The sequence below is a fragment of the Hippoglossus stenolepis genome, chromosome 14 (assembly GCF_022539355.2).
Source record: "Hippoglossus stenolepis isolate QCI-W04-F060 chromosome 14, HSTE1.2, whole genome shotgun sequence".
NCBI classification, from domain to species: Eukaryota; Metazoa; Chordata; class Actinopteri; order Pleuronectiformes; family Pleuronectidae; genus Hippoglossus; species Hippoglossus stenolepis.
The window spans coordinates 10171988-10193494 of NC_061496.1; the positions used below are offsets into that span (position 1 = coordinate 10171988).

General features: G+C 41.7%; 2 protein-coding genes across 5 annotated transcripts; one reads left to right on the top strand and one right to left on the bottom strand.

Annotated features, from left to right (window-relative positions):
- The first annotated feature begins 623 nt into the window (after positions 1-623).
- Positions 624-17354, top strand: si:zfos-943e10.1 (GRAM domain-containing protein 2B). 4 transcript variants are annotated; one of them, XM_047343054.1, is made up of 13 exons: positions 624-832; positions 9510-9683; positions 11109-11172; positions 11418-11490; positions 11583-11686; positions 11785-11883; positions 12073-12144; positions 12511-12579; positions 12809-12905; positions 13095-13184; positions 13405-13510; positions 14047-14154; positions 15115-17354. In XM_047343054.1, exons 1-13 carry the CDS (start codon positions 741-743, stop codon positions 15131-15133), a joined length of 1167 nt encoding a protein of 388 aa, XP_047199010.1. In that variant the 5' UTR covers positions 624-740; the 3' UTR covers positions 15134-17354. The 4 variants fall into 4 exon arrangements, with proteins under 4 accessions (XP_047199010.1, XP_035032552.1, XP_035032555.1 ...); XM_035176661.2 differs by having other exon boundaries at positions 626-832; positions 9507-9683; XM_035176664.2 differs by lacking the exon at positions 624-832 and adding an exon at positions 8192-8546.
- A 948-nt stretch (positions 17355-18302) lies between these two features.
- lim2.2 (lens intrinsic membrane protein 2.2) lies at positions 18303-21445 on the bottom strand. Its single transcript, XM_035176969.2, is given in 5 exon segments — positions 18303-18373; positions 18619-18753; positions 19172-19312; positions 19693-19915; positions 21182-21445. Coding segments are annotated over 5 exon segments (834 nt in total).
- Between the last annotated feature and the right edge of the window lie 62 nt (positions 21446-21507).

The window sequence follows — 21507 nt, forward strand, 5'->3', positions numbered from 1 at the left end:
TTCATGGAAAGTAGTAAAAATTAATACAATATTTGTATCATCAGTATCTCCATTCGCACATACTTCTTTACAGTGACTGCTTTGTAGTAGTTGGGGTGGCTCGACTTTCATCTCACTGCAGTGAATTTATTCTCGACTCATTTTGACCTTTTATTATTCTTATGCTCTTGTGTTTGACTGTTTTGTGGGATACTGGATCAATAAAATATCTATCCATCTATCTATCTATCTATCTATCTATCTATTTGAATGCAGGTTTCTGTGTGTGGATGCAGTGCAAAGCAGTGTATCGCATTCAATATGGTGTGATGGGGCCCACGAGACGCTGCTGTCCAGTCACAAGGTTGATTCCTGATGTTGTTCACACGTGAAATGTTGAATTAACACGTAGATTATTGATTCTAATCCCCACAACAACACGCGCCACATCCGCTTCGCTCTCGAGAAAGGTGACCCCCCCCCCCAACTACCATATTTGGTGGTGGGCGGTCGCAGCGGGGCCGACTCCTCCGCTCCGATTGGCCGAGCGGTCTGACATGACCGTTCTTCCCCGGTGGTCGCCGGCGCTGATTGGCTCCTGCCACTTGGTCCGATTTGGCCTCATTTCCCTAATGAGCCGCGGATGAGTCGAGGAGGAGGAGGAAGAGGAGGAGGCGGAGGAAGAGGAGGAGAACGCAGAAGCCAAAACAAGGGACGAGCGTCGTTTCTACAGGAGCCGAGCACCGCTGGCGGAAGGAAGGATGCTCGAGAACAAGAGGGAGAGATTGAAAACCTTCATCCGCAAGATCGACGAGAAGGCCATCGTCCGGATCAAGCACTTCATGAGAGAGAGGTGAGCGGGGCGAGGGGTGAGCGGGGCCCCGGCAGGGAGCCGCTGTCCGCCGGCTTCCCCGGGCAGGGTGGAGGCTAACGGTTAGCGTCCCTCTGCTGACATCAGCCCGTCGGATGAGATGCGTTTTTTTTTTTATCGCCCTGTTCCACCCTGTTCCGTGAAGTATCTTTGTTTTTACGAGCCAATAATCTATTTCAACGACATGCACATAGTATGAAGACATTTTCTTTTAGGCAGCGTGTGGACAGCTCTAAAAGAGGCTAGCTTGAATGAAGACGCTGGCATTTAAATTGACGTTAGCCTCAGCTAGCATGGCACAGACACTGGAATTGAAACATTATAAATCAGTCGTTGTTGGCCCTTTGGGTTTAAATACACACACACACACACACACACACACACACGGCTATTGTGAACAGGAGAATCTTTGCTAAAACTGTGCACAATAGGCGACACGGTTTGTAGTGTTAACTTATCATTAGGTGGTTAGCATAAGTATGGATGGATCTGAGCAGCTCAAGACAAATCCAGTGTTTTCCAGTGCTACTGTGTAATGACTTGTTAGCAGGAGCATGGCCCCCAATGTGTTTATTATGATTATTACAATGCATGTGGATTATCATGCCAGTATATTCTGTAATTTAACATTAGGATCCTCTGACACAGGACAGCAGGATTCACTTGTAAATCCCATGTGTGCTTCATCACTGAGCTCACTTCCAAGAACACAATGAGTGACTCACACTCGACCTACACAGTGTAGGGTTATGTGTGTTGTTTTTGTGTAGTAGCAGGCTAATCCGTTACGTGGCAGTGTAAATAAACACTGTTACATGAGGGAGAGTTGTCTCAAAGAAAGATGGCTCACATCAGGGTGGTTTTTAATCTAGCCTTTGCCTCCTCCTTCCTATACATTTTGACTCCATGTTGGTGTTAATGGGTGATCTCCTCCAGTTGAGATCCAGGGCGGAAGACACACATTTACACACAACCACATATCCTCACACTAATTTCTAAGGATGCACACACAGCGATTCCCTCTACCCTGAGGGAAACATACACTCCTGCACACTTTTGATTATACATGGGCCAAGCAAGTGTGTGTTTCCTCAGAAAATTCTATTTTTAGCTCTACTGAGTAGACCACAGGTGCTACATGGTGTTATATAAATGCTTCCTGTGTCGCCCTGTTGGTATTCCTCGTTCTCATCCCTCAGCCTCTCACTTTCCCCCCCATAGATAGCCACGTCTGGACTACAGGAGCCCTGCCAATCAGATGTAGCCTCCTGGTTATCAGCATAGCTATGGTGTGTATGGAATGCGAGTTGATAATCTGTTTCCACAACATGCACACACGGGAGTGTTGTGTGTGGCTGTGTCAGGGCTCAGTGAGCCAAGTGTCTGTCCATATATGCAACATCTCGCTGAAGTCATTCCATACCCTCTAACCTCAAGTTTTGAAATACTTAAATCTCCATAATGAAGATGAAAAAGACAAATAAATGAAATCGAAGTAGTGAGTGAGTTCACTGTGTGACTTAACACTGTGTGACATAACACTGTGTGACTTAACACTGTACACCCATCTGCTAGCTCATTATAAATTGTTCTGCATACTGTTGTGCAAACAGTTAGAGAAGAATTGCTTTGTTTAAGTAGGGAAAGACCTGGTTTAGTTACAGTGTGCTGAGATGGAGCAGCCTGGAATAGGCTGGGTGGGGCAGCTTTGCAAGCATCCTGTTGGCTCCAGGAAGATGCTCCTAGGACAGCCCTTGCTTGCCACTGTGGGCAGGGTAGGCCGTGTAGGTTTAAATTATGAGATGTGCTGCAGGCGCAGAGGGAAAGCCCAAGTTGGAGGAGAAAAACCACATCTGCAGTACTGTTTATTGCTAAATGAAAGGTTGCGCACTAACCAGCTGGTCACGGATGAACTCATCTGCTGCCTCTGCCGGGCTCGTGCTAATGACCACTTCTCTGCCTCTTTGCCACAGAGCCAAGAAAAAAAAACCTCCTTCTACCTTAGCTTTTTCACCTTTTGGTATTCACAGTAGTCTGGTGAATTCCACTCAGACACATGAGGTTTAAAGGGTGCTCATCTAAAAGTGTGAGTTAAAGCTCGTCGGCTGTCTGCTCAGCTTTGAACAGCAGGATCATATTTGGTGTGACGCCTTGCTGACAGAATGTTGCTTCACTGGCTATTGATTTGGCAAGTCAGCCCTTTTATTAGTAATCTTGATTTAAGATCAGCCTAGTCCTTGGGAAAGAATACTGCCCTGACGTCACTGTGCCAAGGATAAATTATCATAGGAAGCTGCAAAAAAAACCCAGTTCACTCTTCACAACAGCATTACACACACTTTATTTTTGTTATCCATATCATCCATGTGATCCATTTTCTTCACGTAAGAAATGCAGTAGATTGTATGAGGGAAACGGCAAACCCTTGTTTTTCCAGACCTGTACTATCTCAATCACAAAGACTGGTCATTATCTGTGAAATCACCTCACACACTTAAGAGCCCTTTTTATGTAGCGAAGCCAGCTTTCACTTTTTAACAATTTTAAAGTCAGGTGGGATCTTCCAGCCACCATCACGCCACGCCATTACCCCTGCTCACATGCCAGGTTTCTGAGTTGGCTAAAAGAAAGACCCTCTCTGTGTGCATGCCCAGTTAGCACAGAGGAAGTGTAGGGTGATGCTGCCTGCACAGGGCCACATGACTTCCCACTCACACACACACTTCTTCAGTTACACATGCAACAAGGCACACTCTGTTCCAATTGGCGCACACACACACACACACACACACACACACACACACACACACACACACACACACACACACACACACACACACACAGAGTCACACACAGTTGTCCTGCAGACCGAGTCATGGCAGGGTGCCACGGACTAGATGTTTTTCTGCCATGACCACTGGCTCTTCTCCTGGCTCGTTCTGACTGCTCTATTGGAAGCTCATCAGGATTTAGGTTCTCTCCGTCGCCAAAACAGGTTTCCATCGGTTGGATTCCAGAGAGGCCCTGTAAGAGATCAGTGTAGGTCTGAACATAGGGAAAAAAGAGGGGAGGTGGTTGTATGAAACTGTTGATGTTTAATGTAAATGATGAAGAAAGTAGACTATTGGGAAAGTCAACAGTTTTTAAGCTGCAATCATTAATATTCATTTGATAACTCTTGCCAGGCAACAAAAAATAAAAAATATTGCCAAATGTCCATACAGTTTGTACTGTCATTGCAGGCAGACAGACCCCGTCATAGTTCCACCTGTAGCTGTTTACTTTCTTGCTCAGGGACATTTGTACAAACTGCTCAGTATGTCAATATATGAGTTTGTGAGTCTTTGTAGGCTCTCGGATGAGATATTCTGTCCTGTCCACGTCAGTATTTTAACAAATAGTATAGTTATAGTATAATATAGTTTTTGACACAACATATTAAGAAGTGCATCATCAGACAGGCTAAATCAGAAAACACCTGTGGCTACACTCTTTATGGGTTTAATGAATGCACAAAGGACAGTTACAGTTATTTACATTTGTTTTACTACAGTGACGTCATCCTTGACCAATCCAGAAAAAAACATTTAACTGCTGTCTTTTAAACAAACATAGGTGTCATAAAGCAAGCCAAAACTTCTGAACAGTGAAACTGGTTATTGCTGTGGCACATTTTGAGTTTGTCATACTCTCAAGTTCATAGTAATGATAGGAAGAGTATTGTAAGCATTAATAAACTCTGTTTTTAAAGGATCAAAGATATTGCGAGAAGTGCTCTTGCACCTCCTCATAAGTGTTGAAGTGCAAGTGTTATCTGTCGATAAAATGGAAATTGACAAACCGGTTAGAATTGCTCACGGAACAACTCCTACAGTATGTACGCACGTAATGAAAGTAAAATGTATCATGGTAAGATGAATATGTATGCTACTTTTCTTCATCTTGCCAGCATTCTGATGAAGATATATTCTGTTTACATAATATGCAGTAATATCTAACTTGCGAAGTCTAAAACCTCTAGGACAAAGTTGTACCTCTTGAATGCCTTCAGTGACAATATTCCAGTTTTTAAGTTGCTTGATGAACATAATCATGTAAACTATATGTTATCTCTTTATTTTTGTATAGCAGATTTAGGGAAATACTTTATACGGTGCAGAGTGGCAGTGTTAAAGGTTAAAACAGTAACCTACTGCCCCGTTGAACCTTCGGCATTATCGTATAGCCTGCAGTCCAACACTGACACCTTATATTGTCAGTACCCAGGACAAATGTGTCGCCTTAAAGGTCTAACGGCCAAGAGGTATACATTGAAAACCTAGCAGGGGGTGGTAAGACAGGAGAGGTAAGGACGTGATATATGGTGGCTAAATTAGGACTGATGTCATAAGTGCAGTTGGACTTGAACCGTGTGATTGAGTTTCCTGGTTGGTGATGTCCTAGGTTAGAAATAGTGTACATATATTCCTCCCTCTAATCAAACATTTTGTGTAATGGCTCTGTTTTCATCTGCTACAAAGATTGAGCTAACTATCGTCCTACACATTACACTGCTTTTAAAACCATCTCCCTGTTGTTGTTGAGAACCGTCTATTGAATACTGCTGTTACCCCTTTTTACACTGAGAATGACCTGGCAGTGTTTCTTTCATCCCCCACATTTCCACCACCTACTTTCCATTGTTTCCTGTCTCCTGGACAACACACACACTGCCCCAAAAAAGGACAAAGCTTGGGAGGGCATATTGGGAATTTTTTCTGTGCTCTTTTCACTCCACTCTTTCTCATTGCCTTGCTCTCTATTTCTGGCGCTTTAAAGCATTGCAGTAAAACAGACCTTTACACCCTGTGAATGACCGAGGTCTAAGTGCAGAACTTGAACTGGCTCAATCAGTGGTGGCTAGAAGCTCCCAGACATTGTGGAAGACGTGAAGGGAAATTGTTGTTCGTCATGGAGAGAGGGAAAGGCTTGTTGAACCAACAAGGTTTCGTGGCCGACTGTAATCACTCAGAGGATTTTGGAAGGTAGGTCGAGCAAATGTAAACAGTTTCTGATCTGAACTGTCTCAGATACGCTTACTTGACTAACGCTAACTATAGGCTACTGTGTTTGCTTTTTATTTAAAACTATCAATGGCTACATGTCTTCTTTTCCCTACCAAACTTTGGGAAAGAATGCTGAGTTTGTAAAACGTGTTTACCCTACTTCTGGCCTCCACTCTAATATCTCTGCTTTAAAATAGTTATGTTTCATGATTGAACAGAACCGATTTCTTGTTTTCTCAATACATCTTCTATAAATCCAGGATTAACACACTAGCATAGTAACAGTCAGACATTTTTGTTTCTAGTCTCCCTAAGCTTACACTAGAACAAATGCAGATAAAGAAATGGATTGAAGTGTAATGTGTTTCAGTAATCTGTTTCACAGAACATGCCATCATGTGAGCTTGCTTTTTTTGTGCTGTAGTTTCTGTCCCCTGAGACAAAATGTACACTGGAGCGAGACCAGATAAATATAAACTTGTGCGCATCTGTCTAAATCGGTTGCAGGGTAGAATTTGATATGCCTATGCTTGTAGTAAACTTTAGGTGTGGTGGTAAAACTAGTCCCAACATTACATTTTTGTCCGGTCATACGTCATAGTAGTGCAATCAAGAAGTAGGTCGGCGGTCAAGGACACTGTCTGACATTAATCACCCGTTTCAGGTTGGCAACCTCCCACTTTATAACTGTAAAGCAGATGTTACACTTTTATGGAGTGCATAGGTTATATCGTAAAAAATGTTTTATTCCATTGCTGCAAACATTTGTTGACTTTTCCTTTACTTTCATTCATGTCAGTCACGTACATGGCTTTGGCCATAAACACATTTACTGGCTACTAGCTGGACTCTTTGAGTAAAGACAGGCTTGATAATCTTAGCACGATATGCAGTTTCCAAACAAACATGTGTTTCACTGTTAGATAATTGAATATTGTGGGGAGGGTTTTCTGCCGCAGGGTTATAATGACAGTAACAATATATCGCATAGCTTCTGCAATATACATTATACACAAGAGTATTTGTTCAGCGACTACCAGACTAATCCCACCGACATAAACTGCGACTTGACGTTAATCGGGGTACTTTTCCTCGTTCTGTCACCAGAGCAGTGATGGGACTTTACAGTGACGATATCGCAAAACAAATTAAAATTTCTTGTCTGTGGGAAAGTTTCAGCCCTTGGACCCTGAGGATTTGATTTGGCTTTTGCAAATAGAGAGCACGTCCTATTGGAAAAGCCGAAGAGCGCTAGCGGCCGTCGGTGTTACAGGAAGCAGCCTGAACATGATCTTGTTAATGGTTACCGTTAGTCCTGTGTAAAGACAGGAAGTTGTTGTGAAACTCAAACAGTTCACAGCCTTCGAATGGTGCTTATATTGCCCTGCTGCTTTGACCCCCCCTGCGCTCCAGAAATGGGTCAGGTGAGCATGGAAAAAAACATGGTCAACGGTTGAGCTATGATTATGAAATTGCTCTCACTGTGTTTTGCCTTAGTTTAAACAACCACAGCAGCTTACCGGCTACAAAGTCTATCTGTGCATTACTTTTATGCATTCATGTTTTAGAAATACATTTTAAAGGACTATAGTAAGAGTCTCCTGATATATGATAAAACTACCGTATTGTGTTTTATTTAACATTAAAATGGACTTGAGTTTGGATGACACTTAAAACCATAGATCCCACTACACGAAGCTACTTTTTTTTTCCTGGCAGGAGGTTAAGTGTCTCTCATTCAATAGTTCCTCCATTCTAATTACAGGGTAAATATTTGGCTGAAGCACCATTTCATGTTTCTGCTTCCCTCTCTGACCTTTACCCCAATTACTCATGTGACAAGGTAGGGGAAATGTTCAGGTATGAGATATGGGTTAGTGACTGGGCTTAAAAAATTAGCGCAAATTCTTTCATGAGCTGTAGTTTTATTTGGTTATCAGTTTGACTGATGTCTGACTTCCTATATAGGAGTTGAGGGAAGACTTTTAGGGTTAGGATGTTCTTCTCTTTCCTTGGTTGGATTCATTGCCTGAAGGTAGACGTGGATAATGTACCGCGCCACAAAGGGCGAGTCTGAGCTCCTCAAGTATTTTACTTTCTTTCTCGCTTGCACACACACACACACACACACACACACACACACACACACACACACGTTTGTCAGTGGAAGACTTTATGAGTTGAGCCTTGTTTTCCAAAACGTGTCTGTGCTTGAGTTGCACTCTGCTCACGCTGTGTGTTTGTGTGTGTATGTAAGAGGCCGTGTGCACGTTGGTCCCTTTCATGCTTGTTTGGCTCAGGGGGAGTGGTTAAGTTTGACGTCACTCACTACGGAGTGTCACACCATTCTCAACACAAAGTGACTTCCTCTTTACCAGCACATTCAGCAACAGTTTTTTTTCTTGCAGTGTGCTGAGAAGGACTGTCTTTAACCAGCACCAAAACTCGTCTTAAACTACATATTTAGAATGTTATATCTTTTTAAGTGTTTATTTTTGAACTCCTCAGCCTTTACGGCTTGAAACCAGTGTATATTTTATAGGATAAAAGGAGCTTTGGGTGTTTGTTTTTTTTACCCATTACGGAAAGGAAATGCCTACTGTCAGTAGGTATATGAGCTTCCGTTCATCTAAGCGATTCAAATTGACCAGGTAAGATGGTCTTTGTTATTGTTTGTCTTTAGTAGTTTTACGTTGTTGTTATTTACTTGAGATTGCGGCTTCTCTCAAACAGTGTCATGCTGTGTGTCCTGTGTTGTCGTTAACATAATTTACAGGTTTAGGTGTGTGTCAGTAGCATTCAGCTGGCTGTGTTCTCTTGATGAATCTGTGGTTGTCTTTTATATTTTCCTGGTCAAGGACAGGCCACAGCCCTTTGAAGTGCACATCGGCTGTAGTAAATCCCGTTTATGAGACAGTTTGGTTTTTTACACTATGGTCAGTTTTGAGAGTATGAGCCTGTGTTAATCAGCTTGTAAAATCATCCTGGAGGAGTTATCACAGCCATAGGGGTGATGCAACATGTATCAATGAATTCATGTTTCCCAACAATGATTTCACCAACCCTAAGCCTTTTCATATTTGTAGAAATTGAGTCATTTAGTTCATGAATGAGATCTTAACAGTAATTGTTGAGTAACCAAATCCTGAATAAAGTTGATATGAAGTCTGTTGAACATTAAAATGGAAGCGCAGATTGTTGCAGGCAACTGTGCAGAGACTGAACTTGAATTTAATTTATGTGGCATTTGTGAGATGATGTTGTTGATTTCCTCCCCATCGCCCGTTCAGGTTCGCTCTCGAGCTGTGGTCAAGTTGTTTGCTCGCTGTGAAGCGTCTGTGGGTTATGTCCTTTGCACTGTGTCTTGAAGTTAGGTTTCTAAAGTAGTTAAGAGTTTCACTGTGTTTTCAGGTGCTCTGTTTGGGACTTTATGTATTTCTAATATTCACATAGTGATGGAGCTTTGTGTAATTGTGCCTTGTTATATCAGTTCCTTGCAGTAACACATTTGCATAAGCAAAATTAAAATGGATTGTACAATAAGAAAAAATATTTAGCATGTTGCTTTATCTGTTGTTTTTTTCTCTTTTCTCTCTTTCTCCATTGTTCAGTAGCTACCCAGTAGACAGCAGCGGTGGCGGGCTGCCAGACAAAGTGAAGAAAAGCAGGAGTAGCTGGAGCAATGGCAGCATCAAGAAGGTGGAGACGAGGAAAGCCTTGAGCCTGGAGGCAGCCCAGATGGAGATCCAGCAACAGCACAAAACCCTCCTCAGACAAGTAGCCGTCAGGTAGGACCAATGGGAATGTTTTACGGACGTGGGGTTAAAACTTGTTTTTACTGTTAAAATAATCGACCACCACGATGACCCACTTTTCTGTAAACTACAGATCCATCAATATATTTATAGGTGAAGACATGGTGTGACAGTGGCCCCTCAGTTTTATTTTTTTTTTTTAAATCACTTTCAAATGTCACAATTGACGTAGCGGAGACTCTCGGAGGCTATTCTGAACATGCATCACAAGACCCGACTCGGCTCTCAGTCGACACACACACACACACACACACACACACACACACACACACACACACACACACACACACACACACACACACACACACACACACACACACATGACTTCACAGCCGGTGCAGCCTGCTGGTTTTCTCACATGATTGTATGATTCAGTGCGTGGTACAGATCTGTGATATTAGCTGGGGTGGGGAGCTGTCTTCATCCCCTGCTGCTTGTTACGTGTCGGTGTGAATACCCAGCTATTTTTTGTAAAGAATATTTAAAAAAAGCCATTGTCAACACTTCCACTTCACTGTAGTAGTTTTTGGTTTTGGTGCAGCGAGACAACTGCCAAGAATGTCTGAGAAAAACTGATTGCAAAATAAATATATGATATATTAGATCATAGATTAATGATATTAATTCGGTTCAGTCAGAAACAGATGTACACACAAATTCACTGGCTAATGGAGGATATGCTTGTGATATCACACTCAGCATCTGCCATCATTGTCCCCGCGTATGGAAAAAAACAAACATCAAACTTTATTGAAATGATAAATAAACTGTGGTCCAACCACAAATATATGTGGAAAGATGCTGAACTGAAGAGATCAGTTTGCTTCTTGTCTCAGTCAAAGAACAAACAAACAGTTGTGTGACTTCTATGTACGGTTTTGGTTCAAATCATAGAAATTAATCATAAATCAAACAAAGCTTAAGTTTGTTTTTAACTACACTTTAACTTCATCTTAATTCACTTTGTAGGATCAGACACAACTGTTCTGTGATGCTCTACTGTAGTCTCATAATATTTACACATAAGTAGAGCTGACCTGAATGCTTTTAAACTTCAACATCCAATCAGCATTGAAAATCTGTATTTTTCTTTTTTATTACAATTGTAATAAATCATAAAAACATTATTTTTTATGCATTAGCATCTGTTGTTGTTGTTTCTTTATCCATCTACAGAAAACTGACTGATTTATTGTGTGAAACATTTCCATTTCCTGCTGACCCTCTTGGCCAATCAGAGGAAGTGATAGTTTTGCCACATGAAAGTGCTAAAAATGTACCTCATGTACCTCACTGAATTGTGCAGTCATGTCCTGTCGGTATCATCTCACATTAACACACCTCTGTTGAAACCCAACACTGCTTGTAAACTGACAGCTGTGACTCGTGTCCCTGCAGATCGCAGACGTTCGATGTCGACAACAGAGGCATCGAGAAGACGGAAGGCACGGGCAGACAAAGTGTAAGTCCACCTTAACTTTTCATTGAGATGTTTAAAGAACTAGATTACAGACCTGGGAGGTACCTAAAGTGCGCCATAATGTTTATGTTGTTTGGTGAATGGGTGTGGGTGGGGGCGGCCTCAAAGTAGAGCAGGGAATTTATGGAAAGTTACTCTGAGCCAAGAAAGACCTGCTCATTATTTAAAATGTCCAGATTTTTGCTTTAATTCTCTGAAATTAAATATTCTTGAATTTTCTTTTTCAGAGTTTCATAAAGCACAACAAGACATTCCACAAGTTGTTTCCTCACATTCCTGAGAGTGAAGACTTGATACATGGTAGGTAAAGAAAAGTGAAAGAGAGAGAAAAAGAACGGATCCAATGAACGATCCACATGAAACTAATTGTTGGTGCTCCCCTCTTTTCCCAGCATACATCTGTGCCCTGCAAAAGGAAGTGCCCTACCATGGTCGACTGTACATCACAGACACTCATGCCTGTTTCTACTCCTCAGTCTTACTCAAGGACACAAAGGTAAACATCCTCAGCCTTTGTCCTTCATTCCTTTTAACCTGAAGTTTGATTTGATTGGTTTCTAAGCTCGATCTTTCCTCTGCACTCCTCCCTTGCAGGTAGTGCTTCCAGTTTCCTGCATTCACATAGTGAAGAAGCAGAACACGGCTTTACTGGTGCCCAACGCCTTGTCCATCCGCACCACAGAAGGAGACAAGGTAGGTTTTTCTCTCCTCCGGTGTCACACAGCCAGTAATTGACATTTGATTGTAGTAACTCAGACTCAAATTGAACTTTGCTTGAGATGTTATCTCATGATGACTAATGGCTATGGATTTTATGCTTCAAGTTTGCCAGCAGAGCAGACAGCTAATATTCAAATTGTTTTTTTATTTCTCATTGTTCAGTACTTGTTCGTGTCGCTGCGGAACAGAGAATCATGTTATCAGCTGCTGCGATCAGTCTGTCCTCAGATAGAGGTGAGTGTCTCTGTTCAAATGTTGCACACAGGATCCTAATATATTCAAAAAGTTCTGAACATGTGGTAAAACTTCACATTAAAACCTACAATTTACAGTCAGATTATAAGCTAATAAGTATAAAGTACATCATTTCAGATTCCTAGCTTAGACTGACCATTCTCATGACAAAATCTAGTTCAGAAAATGCCAATGGAGGCGGCAGAAATCTAGGGTGTAACCCTGTTTATATTTCTTAACAGTGTTTAACAGTTAGTACGTAGATGATCAAATGCATTTATCAGAACTAAAGATAACATGTTAGGTAACATTCTTGTAAAATGTAATGGTTGACACACGTGATCTAAGTAATTGTCTCTGTTACAGGACGGTAGCACAAATAGTAGCCCCATCTTCTCCTCAGCTGATACCAGCTTTGATAAGAGCAAACTTGTGGTAAGAGGCCTCTTCTTCATTTTACAAAATTAGAAAATAACTTTATAGAGTTACTGTGGGAGTGCAAAGGGAAATAGTTATACAACAAATATATATTTGAGCCCATTAATGCAATTTTGTTTTGTTTTTTTGTTTTTTTGTTTGTTTTTTTTCTCTTTTTCTTTCTGTTTCTTCTGTTTTAAAAAAAATAGTCTTTGACGTTGTGTGTTTTTCCTTTGTCTCTGTACAGAACTCCAGTCAGTCAAGTCTGGATGATGGCTTCGACCAGTTTGATGGTTCTGTGTCTCAGTCTTTACCTGACCAGCCTCTGTATAAACCATACAAAGGTAAGGGGTCCCCACCAAATCTCAATCCTTCATAGTACATGTACATGTTCAGCAGCAAGTAATAAATGCTACATGTACCTAAAATGAGTAAATTGTTTTCTGTGATTGAAAACAGTAATAAAGCTCAGCTGACAGCAGATCAACTGAAGTATTGACATTTAGCTTTGTTGTGTCTTTCTTCTTCTACAGAGGCCGTGCCTAATGGAAATGGCTCTGCATTCAGGAGCGTGCACCTACAGCAGAGTGATAGCTCGTCTTCAGAGGAGCTGTCAGTGTCAGGTAACCACACACACTCACATGCAGTACACAGGGTTGCCAGTTAACATTAGTTTCCAGCTATATCCTTTAAAACCTACAGACTCAGTGAAGTGGATGGTAGAGTAGACAAACAAACCATTTTAAGTATTTATGTGGCATGTGTTTGATCTCTCAATAAAAACATTAACTTCTTGCAGCCTTGATATTCATGCTATGTTTACATTTACATTTCTTTTTCCAGGTTCAGGTGGATCATGGGTTTGGAATATGACAGAAAAGGCCAAGTCCCTGCTGGTTCAGAGAGAGGCCGGCACCCTCAATACTCTACTCTTCATTTACTTGATTTTGTGAGTAGCACCTCTTTGACCCTAGTGGTTATTTTTCCTCTCTCTCTCTCTCTCTCGTCTGTTCCTCCTTTCTTCCTCCTTTAATCCAGTGCCTTGTCTTCCTATGTGCTGATCTAAATCTGCCTCTCACTCTCAAAGTCACACTCCTTGAAGGAAAGGTTTAGGTATTTCAGAAACCTGTCCTGGTAGTTACGAACAAGGTGATCTAGTTCGGTCTCATTGCATAATAAAAATCTAAGGTTGCCGATTGATGACGTTTCCATAAAATTGTATTTTCCCCCATTAAAATTTAGACAAAGGCCTTATTGTCTACTTTCAATAAGGCCTCTAGACTGAGGGCAGTAAACTGTAAACTTTATTGGCAGCGCAGTTCATTGATGAGGTTTAACATGCAGTGTTAGCTGCCACTAAAAGAACCATATAAACAGGTGTTCATCAGCTATTGTTGGTTCTCCACACCTGCTATAAGCCGAGCTTATTCACTTCTGTCACTGGAAATGACAAGTGAGCTAAATGTGAATTGTCATGTGCTGCAGGGTTGTGCTGCTGCTGCTGTCCTCAGGCTACATCGGTTTGCGTATCGTGGCTCTGGAGGAACAGCTGACTTCCCTCGGGGCGCTGCCTGAGTTCACTTTACAGAGCAGGTAAGACTTTGTTCTCCTCTGATTTCAATCTCTTTATTCTTTACTGCTCTGCACACAGTCTTACATAAAACGCCTCTAATAAGAAGCCTGCCAAAGACATTACAAAGCAATGCTGCCTCACAACTACACCATGCCATTGAAAACGAGTACAAGGAGGTTGGCCGTATTTGTGCCCCTATGTTCAAAAGAGTTCAAAAGAAAATCAACCCATTTATCTGAATAATGTATTCAGACTTACAGGTAGGGCTTCTCGTCTCAGGCCCAGTCAGTCACCATGACACGTGAATCTAAGTGGCTTGAGGAACAGGATGTTGCAATGACACTTCTATTTTGCTCGTCATCACTGATTCCACACAACTGGAAACGACATGCACATAAATGCTGCCGTTTAAAGGAGTTTAAGAGGTTTTGCTTTGATAGGAAAGCTACAAAATTGCATAAATTACTGTTCTATGTGTTAAATGTATCTGCCAAATGAAGTCATCAAATTCTTCCACTGATCCATTATCTATACAGCTTATCCTTAGAGGGCTGCACGAGGGGGGGTGGCGCAAATCTCAGCTGTCATCGGGCGAGAGCTGCTCTACACACTGGTGACATCACCAGTGTATGACTGTTTTGAGAAAAAACATTAATGGTCACATTAGTGTTTCCAAAAAAACACCATATGCGTGTTTTTGGACTGGGAGTCTGAGTACACACAGAAAACCCATTCAGACACAGGAAAACCATGCACAGTCCACACAGAAAGATCCTGACAGAATCCAACTCAAATTAATATTCCTTTCACTCTGCTGTTTGCTCAGTTGCATGTTTGGCTTTGTTGTCCTTCAAGGAAACGGGGCAAATGAATTCCTGTAAAAGGTGTAGCCTCGTTGCCACGTAACTAATCTACCAGCGTTTAGTCGGGCGTGTATTTAGTTCACCGCTCTCACCTGTTTCTCTCTGCTCCTCCTATAGGTCCCGCCAAGACACATAACACTCAGCGACTGAAGGAGAGATTGGTTGACTTATGACTGGAGGATACTTTGGCCTCTCCCCACCAGAACCCAGCGGGAGAACTCCAATGTACTCGGACTATGCTTCCAACACGGCCTGCCCTGCTGGCTCGAGGAAGAGTGGCCGACCTGTGCAATTTCAAAGACGACTTGTCAACTTGAAGGGCTAAACTGGCTCCTGCTGCAGTAAACACAAAAGGACGCGCCACGACTTGAGTCCCACCGAGCCAAACGCATACACACACACTGCCTGGCTGCAGCGTGTCTGTCATTCAAACCAAAGCCGAACGGTTTTTAATTTAGCAAGGTGCCACACTAGCCAAGTTTGAGGGGCACTTTCCTGACAGAAACTGTTTCACATCTGGGAACTTGTGTAGCTCATTGTCCTTCATGGGTTCTCTTCACCTTGAGCATGCAGTCTGAACAGGGCTATACCAGTCAGCATTAGCCTGTTGTAGCGCTTAGTTTTGCACCTCCACTGAGGAGCCATAGTGCTATGCGTAGCCAAAGATGCACACACTGCACATCTATTGCATGAGTGCACAGAGATGACTTGACTTTCTGTTTCTTATTCTCTTATTTAACTTTCCATCTATCATCAGTATAACAAATCTGTCTCTCTGTTTGGAATTGGGTACTTCTCTTCGAATGGCTCTTAATCAGCTGTGGGTTGAAATGATCAAAACAGACATTTCTAATTCGGATCAACCTGCAGAGGCTCGGTTCTCTCCTGATGGTCTTCCCCTTTCTCTCTTTCACCAATCAGCAATGATTGCAGTATTACTTTCCTCATCGTTGGCATGATTTAAATGTATTTAGTGATCAATGCTGAGAGGTAATTCTTTTCTCCAGTCTCTACTGGACGAATGCATCATCAATGCACAAATATTTAGTACAACAGGCCCCGAGGAGGTCGTCTCAGATGCAACGGTATGTTTTTGTGTACGACTTTTCTACGACTTTGGTCTTTTAAAAAGTAGACGTAAAGATGTCTGTTCGTGTCCTGTCTGCCATGACTCGGTAAACCATGTTGTGTTCAAGTACAAACCTCTCTTTTGAACAGGCCTCTTGAGGACCAAGTGGCGATTCTAGAATTTTCAGATTATTTATAGTAGCACCGATAATTTATTTCTGATGTTCATGCATGTGTCTTCGATATCGACACTTGACTGATAGTGTTGGTACGTTCTCACTCTCGTCACTGAGAGGAGGATTTACAACCGCACCTGCTGCAAGGTCCAAGTTTTCATCAGCAAAAAAACGAGTGGTCCCGAAAAGAAATTTCAATATGCAACAAATGATTATGCATGGCAAAATGTAATTTAACTGTGTGCTGTTTTTAAATGGAGCTTGATGTATTTGGGGATTAAATTGTGCAAGAAGGACAAAAAAAACAACGTGAGTGAAAGTAACGGCTCAAGCGAGCGAGCGCACTTTATAAAAAAAAGAAAATGTGTTGTGCCTGTCACTGTCCATGATGGCGTGTGTGGAATAAGAAGAAATGGCAACGCTGGCGTTCTGTGGTATCTGACGGTGCTAAGACCTTTTTTAAATAGTTTTCACTCAGGGGTGGTGGGAACTACCTGCCATGTGGTTTTAGGTTGTCATCTCTTCATTTTGCCATTTCAATGTGCAGTGCTCATGATGTGGCTCACACTCTGAAGTGGCTGTGGTGGTTTCTCAAACGTCTCTTTTTAAGAAAAGACACTTTATTTAATTGAGATTTGACTTTATTAATTGTGTATTGGGCTTCTTAGAATGCTTTTTCTTTTTTTCCCCCTTTTCAACTGACCTGAAAGTGCATATCTTCACCACATCTCAATGATTTTACATCACTCCCTTTGACCAGGGGTGGCAGGTGGGTGTACTTTTGTTACACCCTGTTTCACAAGAGTCTCATTCATAATAATTTGCTAAGGTTTTGTCAACATACCACATACAGTACTGTCAGTTCTTATATTTGCCCACCAGGGGGCAGCACACATCCACTGTTCTCTTGGGCTCAATGCAAGAATTTCATTGAGAGCAGTTCTTGTGTAGTTTTGCACTATTCAAAGTGTTGTAAATAATTTTGTATCAGTTGTTAATGTCCTTAATTCTACTATGGTCCTATATATATTTATTTGCATTCTGTGTAATTCAAAGTAATCTCTGTGAGACGACTTTGTTATTGTTGAAAATAAATCAAATGTTGCAGAGTAATTAATGAACTGTGTTTGACCTTCTGTTCCTACAAAAGTTGATCAACTTGACACAAATCAACGTGAGTCATAACAGTCAGTTGGGTTTTTTCGGTTTTGAGGAAATAGTGACTGATGCATTTAGTGATTTAACGGCCGATGAGCAAAAAGTAGTTGTGAAGGGAAAATTTTACATTTACTTTCAAGTTTTTACAAAAGACGTCCACAGCGAGACCAAACTCTAGATTTTTGAATGTCTATTTAAATTGATAGATGGACGGAGCTGACTGCAAATCAGGCTTTGGATATTTGAATTGTTGCGTCATCACCTCTATAAAAATATATCTGTAATCCAGTTCATAGACATTTAAACTAAAGCAAAGTTAACTTACTGCAGGTTTACAAAGTTAATTTACTGCAGGTTTCTTTTAATATTTTGCCTCTTATTCCAAAAGCTTTTTGTTTTCTGAGCTGAAGAGAAGAGGTGAACTCACTTTGGGAGAAAAGCTCTCATCTACCAGCACAGTGTGTTTTACCTCCTCTATGTGACTGAACACCACCATCTAGTGGAGAATGTGCACATTGAAAAATGCTACTTCCATAGACTACATAAGGTTAATTGTGACGAAAGTGCCACTGCCAACCTAAAGCTTTCATCATCCAAGTAACGTTAGTTAAATGATTATTGATATTGTTAATTACTAATATTGTTCCCAAATCCAAACCATCATGGGCCTATTAAACTATATTTTCGGGTTTCGGTGTCTGTTCATCTGAATCTGAATCTCTACCCTGGTAAGATAAACCAAAATCAGCTGCTTTGTCGATGACCAAAAGCAAAAAGAAGAAGTGTTCTCTAAAGGCTGTAGTTGAGATAAGAAATGAAACCACTCATGAGTCTACGATTTCACTTTATTCCATTCTATGTATAACTTCAACAGCAGCTGCAGCTTCCATGGAAACATCTTGTTCAGGTGTCCTGGTTATTTGAAGGAGCAGGTTCTGCAGAGGTTCTCTGGTAAGCACAGAGCTGGAACACACCTGGAGGAAAGATTCAAGAAAATATATATTAAAACTATACACATGAATCCCCAAATATGTGGAATGACGTTTAATTCTTAAATGACACATGCATTGTTTGAATAAAGTCCTCTACTATTACATATGAGTGCTGTCAAGAAAAGGAAAGCAGAGTAGAAATGTTCTTACTTATTACTTCAGTTTCAGTCTTTGAAACTCACTCACAATAAACATAAGCTCACCATAAAACTAAACACAGTAAATACCTGCTGCGAAAGCCAGGATGATGGCCACCCAGCCGATGATGTAGGACCAGGAGAAGCGCCAGTCCACGAAGCGTTTGCCAAAGAAAGTGACCGTCACTCCGGTGTAGATCGCCAAAGCCAGCAGAGCCAGGAAACCTGAGCACGGAGTAAAACAAACAACCAAAAAACATTGAATACAGATGTAAAAAAACATGAAACTACACTTATCCTGTGAGTACTTTCTGTATTTTTACATATTTGATTATATATTCACCTCTCAACTTTTAAAAACATAACATACTGCACTTTAAGGGGTTGCAACCTTATTTTCCATCAACAGATGGCGCCAAAATCTGATTCACAACCTTGTCCCTGGATTTCTACTGACTCCAAATCAACCTCTGTTGTAGAAAGTCAAACCCAAATAAATGAATAAGTTAAACTAGTTCATAGAATATATAAAAAACGTAGATTGTGTAGAGAAAAGAAATATAAAGATCACTTGCAAATTATATATATTTTATCATGAATGTGTCCAACCACCAGGTCGCCATGACGATGTGGACGCTGTTACCTGACAGGACGAGGGCGATGCCCCCCGTGCGGACCCTCCTGTTCTTGGTGCCGTTGGTGAAGGCGCTGAGGCCGAGCACGACCCCAGCGAAGCAGCTCAGCACCGCCAGCAACATGAAGGCCCGGGTGGCGTCCCAGAAAGCTGCAGACACACAGAGGTCAGAAACAAACACACACACACAGTAGACCTGCTTTTACACTACATGTTAATATGATGGTTTTGTGCTCATGCTGGTATTTATATGTTTATTTGTCATTTTGTCTGTGTGAACCTACTTAATTCTCACTATATGAGCACAAACACTGCTAAGCCCTCAGTCTGCTTTTCTTTTCTTTTCTTCTTTTTAATTTTTCTTTATTTCCCTGTCTTTCTTATCTTTCTTTTATTTTCTTTTAATTCTTTTATATTTTCCTTTTCCTTTTCTTATCTTTCTTATGTTTACTTTTTAACTTTTCTTTTCTTTTCTTTTTGCCTTTCCTTTTCGCCTCAGGTCCTTCCCTTGTTCTGGAGAACATACTCACCTACAGTTATGGTGTGGGCATGACATTTGTGGTTGATGCAGAACCTCCAGAGCCCCTGATTGGCTGTGCTCCCCGAGTAGCGATACTGCATCCAGAAGTCGGTCGCCGTGGAGACGATGAGAAGCACGAGGGCGGCCACACCGCAGAGCGTGCCCCCTCCTGCTAAAGTGTACAGCATGGTGGAAGAGCCGGGGGAAACAGTGTCCTCCTAAACATTCAGCAACTGCTTGGGGGCGAGAGGAGACGATGTCAGAATGTGTCGTCGTCAAATATAAATTCACAAGAGCTTTAGATTGTGTTTATTAAGCTGATTGACGGTTGTTGGTTTACAAAGTTCTGCCTGGTGTGAACTCCCTGAGTGCCACACATGCATGAGGCTAGAATACTGAACATTTAGAGTTTAGAGTGTGTATCGTGTCTGTTCAAGATAACTTCATTACAGTTTACTACCACCTGCAGACAAGAGGAGATAAGATAAATGAGATGAGATAAGGTAAGATTACACTTAGTTATCAGAATACTCTTCCCAAACTTGTCTTGCATCCCAATACATGCGTTGTTTCATATAAATGACAACGAAACGACAGAGCAAATACTTATACACACTTATTGCACCACACATTATGATTCTATCCCTGCGTTTAACATTTAGAGCTCAAACTTAAACTGTTAAACTGCTGATCAGACACTTATTTCAGGTCGTAGCGCGTCATTTCCTGCCCGAAGTTACAATATTAAACTTGTTGCATGTGTTTCAGGCCTAAAGCAGCCAAACGTCTCTGGTGGAAGATGCTCACGATAGATCCACTGACATAAGGAAATCTTTTTGTATGAAAGTTTTGGAAAAGACAATAAATTACTTTCAGATATTTTATATTACTGAATACTTTGAAATAAGATGACCAAAGCTCAACATGATATTTATAGGTCTTTTGGTTTTTAGAATTCCGCACAAAGGGCATAAAAAGTAACGGAGTCATTCTTCCAAACGCTGTTAAATTGCTCATTGCCAGCAAAGCACTTGAACCAAACCGCTGCAGGACAGTGACAATGAGCTTTGCCTATCTGGCAGTTCAGAGCCATTGTTCTCCACTAATTCCGCTGCGTGCACCGCAAACTAATCCGGCACTGAACAACTGAACTGTCAGCAGAGTCAGGCTGTCTCCCAGCCAGCACACCTCTGATTCCACCCACTGACTTCAACTCCCTCACTGTGGACTTTAAAAAACCACAGAATTCTAAAAGCAAAACCAAACTCCACCAGTACATCTGCACCCTGAATGTGGCGTCGCAGTATTTTGTTGTCGAGAATTATGAACAACTGCATCTCAGGCCTGTAGTCGCACGGATCACTTCCAGTGTAAAAGCAGCACAGACAGATCCCCCACTTCATCTCTTCTCGTTGTAAAATATAAAAGCAGTATCTTCCGGGCAGTGCAGTAAATACAGGTCCTGTGTATTTCCAAGTTTTTGTTAAAAGTCCTGGTACCTCTGGGTTGGCCGGTGTCTCTCCAGGGTCGCTGGTTGTAACTGTGTGCGTATCCTTTTTAAGCCCTGAACCCCTGGCTCTCATTGTCCACTTCACAAAAGAGGGAATGATCGAGCGCAGCATGTGAGCGATGCTAAATCCCCCCCCATGCACACACCTCTGCAGCCCACCCAGCCCACACCCACCGAAACCCCAACGCACATCCATCCCAACTGCCATCGCCTCGAAACCCTCGCTCTCAGTCCATCTCTTTGTCTCCTGCATGACGACTTCTCTTTTCCCTCAGTTGGTTTTTACCATATTTTCTTTAAAAGTATTTGACACCT

What these genes read in the sequence shown, in the direction of transcription:
- si:zfos-943e10.1 (XM_035176661.2), top strand. Translation starts at nt 741, where the DNA reads ATGCTCGAGAACAAGAGGGAGAGATTGAAAACCTTCATCCGCAAGATC. An exon ending in TCTTACTCAAGGACACAAAG is followed by an intron (nt 11,687 to 11,784) that starts GTAAACATCCTC and finishes CCTCCCTTGCAG; the next exon opens with GTAGTGCTTCCAGTTTCCTG. An exon ending in TCTGTATAAACCATACAAAG is followed by an intron (nt 12,906 to 13,094) that starts GTAAGGGGTCCC and finishes CTTCTTCTACAG; the next exon opens with AGGCCGTGCCTAATGGAAAT.